Source organism: Phalangium opilio, unplaced genomic scaffold, assembly GCF_054372755.1.
Source record: "Phalangium opilio isolate 3A_F unplaced genomic scaffold, DU_Popi_V2 ptg000079l_1, whole genome shotgun sequence".
Classification (NCBI taxonomy): domain Eukaryota; kingdom Metazoa; phylum Arthropoda; class Arachnida; order Opiliones; family Phalangiidae; genus Phalangium; species Phalangium opilio.
The window spans coordinates 10,168,749-10,173,539 of record NW_028324187.1 but is presented as its reverse complement, the minus strand read 5'-3'; the positions used below and the strand labels follow the sequence as shown (position 1 = coordinate 10,173,539).

General features: G+C 37.5%; 2 protein-coding genes across 2 annotated transcripts; both read left to right on the top strand.

The window, feature by feature from the left end:
* Nucleotides 1-367: 367 nt before the first annotated feature.
* LOC149654876 (uncharacterized) lies at nt 368-1,496 on the top strand. Its single transcript, XM_089846570.1, has 7 exons — nt 368-447; nt 520-591; nt 652-723; nt 798-869; nt 932-1,006; nt 1,221-1,292; nt 1,355-1,496. The coding sequence occupies exons 1-7, from the start codon at nt 380-382 to the stop codon at nt 1,428-1,430; spliced, it is 507 nt and encodes a 168-aa protein (XP_089702696.1). The 5' UTR covers nt 368-379; the 3' UTR covers nt 1,431-1,496.
* Nucleotides 1,458-3,674, top strand: LOC149654875 (relaxin receptor 2-like). Its single transcript, XM_089846571.1, has 7 exons — nt 1,458-1,561; nt 1,660-1,731; nt 1,829-2,058; nt 2,125-2,543; nt 2,614-2,815; nt 2,890-3,051; nt 3,299-3,674. The coding sequence occupies exons 2-7, from the start codon at nt 1,667-1,669 to the stop codon at nt 3,466-3,468; spliced, it is 1,248 nt and encodes a 415-aa protein (XP_089702697.1). The 5' UTR covers nt 1,458-1,561; nt 1,660-1,666; the 3' UTR covers nt 3,469-3,674.
* Nucleotides 3,675-4,791: the final 1,117 nt, after the last annotated feature.

Sequence of the window (4,791 nt, the reverse complement as noted above, 5' to 3'; positions counted from 1 at the left end):
ATTGTCTCTACTCGTAGCGTTACCACCAAATTTAAGTCTGCGAGAATTAGAATGCGTTTGTCGCAGACTTTCGCATCCTAAAGTGAACGGTACTATGTTAAATTGCCACGATAACTACAATATCGATAGGTTACCCGATATACCGTCGTATTACACTCAAGTGTACGTTTTATAATTAAACAAATCAACTCCACGGATTTTTTTTTTTTTTAAAACTCTTTTTAAAATTTTCATTTCAGAACTTTTATGAGAGGTAGCATAAAGACAGTTTCAGATATTTTTACTCGAAATTGGTCCCTAAGTACATTGTAAGTAATTGTCGCCGTGACAATAACTTATATTTGGTTTATATTTGGTGTGTACTTCTTTTTGTAGGACGATGCCCGACAATAAAATTCAAGTTTTGAAAAAGGGAGCCTTTTCCGGTCTTAGGAAACTTCAACGTTTGTAAGTACTCGATTCATTCTGATCTAATTGGACTGGACGACTAAAGTTAGTTGGCGTTTTATAATACCTCAGAAATTTAGAAGGTAACCGTATTAGCACCATTGAAAGTGGAGCCTTTGAAGGTTTGGATAATTTAGAATGGTTGTGAGTATATTTTAATTTAAAATATTTATTTAATTATTTTATTAATTAATTTTAATTTAGACATTTAGATAGAAATAATTTAAGTCATTTTGACAGTCATCTTCTTCTAGACACGCCGGAGTTAAAAACTCTGTAAGTATTAATTAGTTTTAATTTTAATTACCTTAATTATATTTTTTAATTATTTTAATTTTATCTCTACTTAGATTCCTCGAAATAAATCAAATCTCATTTGGAAAACGGGAAAAATTTTACGTTCCATCCAATTTAAAATGGATGTAAGCTTTTATCGTTAATTACGAGATATATTAATTAAGGGTTAATTTATAAATTGTTTCAGAACTTTAAGTCAGAATAAAATCCAGTATATTAAAAGCAGTATGTTCAACGAAAACTCTTCGTCCCTGGTATATTTGTAAGCAGGTGTTTGAGATGTGTGGTTTTTTTTCATTATTTTCGTATAATTAAGATACCCTAATTAAGAAACTTTTTTTGTAATATTAATTACTTGTTTTTTTAATTTTTTAGCTTATAATTTTGCGGCATATTTTATATATAAATTTTAACTTAATTATTTTTACAAAATTTCTTCAAACTGACGTCACATTTTTTTTTTTAAATTCTTGCAGAAATTTGTCCCGAAATTTAATCGAAGAAATTGACGAATACGCCTTTAAGTACATGGTCAATTTGATTGAATTGTAAGTAATTATTATATTACGTTAATTAATTTAACATTAATTTCGTATTGTGACGCTGACAGGTCGCTAATGCATAATAGAATCGCCTATTTAAAACCCAAAACCTTTTCGGGTTTAAAATCCTTACAGAGATTGTAAGTTGAACCGAGGACAAGTATCAACGACTTAACAAGTATACATACGTATCTATATTTCAGAGTTTTGGCGTACAATCCCTTTACAACATTACCTCTTGAAATATTCTCGGAACTTCTTTCTCTGGGGACTTTGTAAGTTTCTGAACTTTTGCTAATTACATAATACCATAAGTGGGCGTCTTACATCGTCGTATTCTTAGGCTAATATTGTAATATTTGTGTTCCCACAGAAATCTCATGGGAATAGAGTTTTCCAACATAAATCCTCGTCATTTTGAACCCTTACAGTTAGCGCAGTATTTGTAAGTTCATTTACTAAAGCTTTCCTTATTTAATCTGGTCTTCCATTGGTCTGTCGTTTCATGAACCGAATGAACTTAATCGTTATTTTGTTCAAAGCTTTTTCAAGAAATTTCGATACTGCAGCTACGCTCCTCACGTCCGTCTGTGTTACCCGAGAATGGATGGTGTTTCCTCCGTCGAACACTTACTGGTCTGGCCCATTCTGCGTCTGTCAGTCTGGTTCGTCGCTCTAGTCACAATTACAAGTAACATTGTAGTATTCGCCTGGAGACTCCTCTCCAGGAAGGAAGACAGGGTTCTTTCACTTTTTGTTAAAAACTTGTCCGGTAACTAAATTCGAGACATGACGCGAAATGACTGTCACCTTACGTCAAACCTTCCTTACTTGCCAGTTGCCGATTTCTTGATGGGCATTTATTTATTCGCGGTGGCCGTTCAGGACGTGATATATCGTGGCGTATACAATCGTTACGCCATGACGTGGATGACCAGTTGGAGGTGTTTGATCTGCGGAGTCTTGGCCATGTTATCGTGCGAGGTTTCGGTCCTGATACTCTCTCTGATTACTTTCGAAAGGTATCGTTGTATCAGGACCAACGTCAGGGTTGTAACGGAAAAGGCCGCCAAGTTCGCCCTCTTGGGTGTTTGGTTGATAGGACTTTTACTGGCGTTATTTCCCTTGTTCCATACGGACGGCTTCAACTCCTTTTACGCCAATAATGGGCTATGTTTCCCTCTGCATATCCACGATCCTTACATGACAGGTTGGCAGTATTCCGCCTTCGTTTTCTTGGGTGTCAACTTATTCGCGGTGAGTGTCGGCTCGGTCAGACTGCGATTGGTTGATATCGAGTACTAAGAAATGATCCTCTTTATCGAAGGTATTGCTGATAATATCGTTATATCTGTGGATGTTCCTGAAGATCAAACACGACCGTCGAATATCTCGACCGGTTTTATTAAAACAGCGGGAAGACGCGGTGCTGGCCCGCCGTTTTTTCTTTATCGTTTTGACCGATTGTTTGTGTTGGATTCCCATCATAATAATTAAAATACTCGCCCTCAGTGGAATTCCTATCAATGGTACGCTATTCCCCGCAACCGACAAGTCTTCGAAAGGCTCATTTTCGGTACGGGATATCTGTCTCTTCTCGCAGATGACCTCTACGCTTTCTTGGTGGTATTTATTCTCCCCGTCAATAGCGCTTTGAATCCAGTCATCTATACCTTAGCCGCCCCGACGGAATTACGACGTAGGATTGGTCAAATGGTCCCCGTCAAATGGTTCTGCCGAACGAGACATAGTTTCGCATCTTCCGGTAAGTTTCTCGACCTGGCCCTCCCTCCGTCTGTCCGTCCGCGTCTCCCAGGACATCGTTGGCCAAATTATAATGGGACAGACGATAAGAGAATCTTTTCTTGCCTTAAAGGGGCTGTGTACCCCTCTTCTTTTTTACCCCCCCCCCCTATGCTAAGCTCTATGTCCCACGGTCCGAACAGCCCCTTTAAGATCGAGTTTTGGCCACGCGTTTTAGACGTGTCCTCTGACTGTATTAATATTCATAGATTCCAAAACAGCCAATTCTTCGATGGCAACGCAAAGTTCTAGTTTGAATGATGGTCGGTCAAACAGTAATGGTACCGTCATCAGCATTCCTGCCATGGCGTCGGTTCCCTGTACCATTTTAGAAAGCTCAAACGAGGAGTCCGATGTCGGAGACGAAACTAAACTTTGAATGGACTCGCGCCAGTAGACCTAAAAACAAACAAACAAAGACAAAAAGCTTCGTTTATTTTTCACGAAAAGATAAGAAATATTTTATCACAACGACTCGAACAAAGAAAAAAAAATATACTTCAGTGTGCCATAATAATTAATAATTAATAATAATATATATTAAGCCTGAAATTGCGCAATATTTTTCGTAAGCAGGGCCGGCAAACGTGTTCGTTTGTTTGTGTGTGAAATATAAATCCAACTCGGCCATTTTAACAAACCATTTATCTTTTATAACAAGACCTGGAAGTTAAAAACATGGTATCTCGTATTGCAAATTGCATTAAGATATACAACGGTTTATCTCTTAAGATTTATGGGGTCAATCATTTTTCTGCCCCCCCCCGTGTGTTGTGTGTAACATTTTTAGGCCACATTATTAATTAAACTATTTATTTATGAAAGAAGTTTTGAAAAACCCCCTCAAAGTGAAATAATTAAATTATTAAGAAAATAACCATGTATTTTAATGAATTTATTTCAGACTAGCCGTTACCCGCGGCGTCGCTCGCGTGTAATAAGAACTTCCATCTAAAATGATATAAAGAATGTGTAGATTTTACTGATGACTAATATTTTTGTAGCACCCTAGGAGCGAAGGCACTCGGCACAGTCCGTCAGCCCGTCGGGATGTTTTTTATTACTTTTCACGCGGACATTATTCCATAAAGAAGGGTTTTTAAGTTTTTGGCCGCCATTTATAAAGATGGCAACAAATCGAACCTAAAATACCATTCAGCCCGTCTATAGGTTAAAGGAAACCATTGTACTAAATATTTGTGAAATCGGTTGAAACGCGCGGACTTTATTGCATAGAGAATATTTTCTTACATTTCTGGGCGCCATTTTAAAAGATGGCGAAAAATCGAACCCGAAAGACCATTCTGCCCGTCTTAAGGTTAAAGAAAACCAGTGTACTAAATATTTGTGAAATCGGTTGAAACGCGCGTACTTAATTGCATAGAGAATATTTTTTACATTTCTGGGCGCCATTTTTTAAGATGGCGGCGGATTGGAAAAATCTTTCTTAGTACGCGCCTACTACTTATGAGTAACGTTCCTGCAAATTTTCAGCCTTCTAGGGCAAGCGGTTTGGGCTGGGCGTTGATTATCAGTCAGTCTGTCAGTCAGTCAGTCAGTCAGTCAGTCAGTCAGGACTTTGATTTATATAGATATAGATTTATAATTCGGGAAAGTAGCATTGGACTGTTGATCATGGAAAGGTAAGGACTAGGATTCTAAATTGGTATTAAACCATGGTAATGTTCACGGTAATTTACCA

Excerpts from the sequence above, each read along its gene's own strand:
- LOC149654876 (XM_089846570.1), top strand. The coding sequence starts at position 380 with ATGCCCGACAATAAAATTCAAGTTTTGAAAAAGGGAGCCTTTTCCGGT. Across the intron at positions 724-797 it reads ACGCCGGAGTTAAAAACTCT|ATTCCTCGAAATAAATCAAA; the intron begins GTAAGTATTAAT and ends ATCTCTACTTAG. Across the intron at positions 870-931 it reads CCATCCAATTTAAAATGGAT|AACTTTAAGTCAGAATAAAA; the intron begins GTAAGCTTTTAT and ends AAATTGTTTCAG.
- LOC149654875 (XM_089846571.1), top strand. The coding sequence starts at position 1,667 with ATGGGAATAGAGTTTTCCAACATAAATCCTCGTCATTTTGAACCCTTA. Across the intron at positions 1,732-1,828 it reads TTACAGTTAGCGCAGTATTT|CTTTTTCAAGAAATTTCGAT; the intron begins GTAAGTTCATTT and ends TTTTGTTCAAAG. Across the intron at positions 2,059-2,124 it reads TTTTGTTAAAAACTTGTCCG|TTGCCGATTTCTTGATGGGC; the intron begins GTAACTAAATTC and ends CTTACTTGCCAG.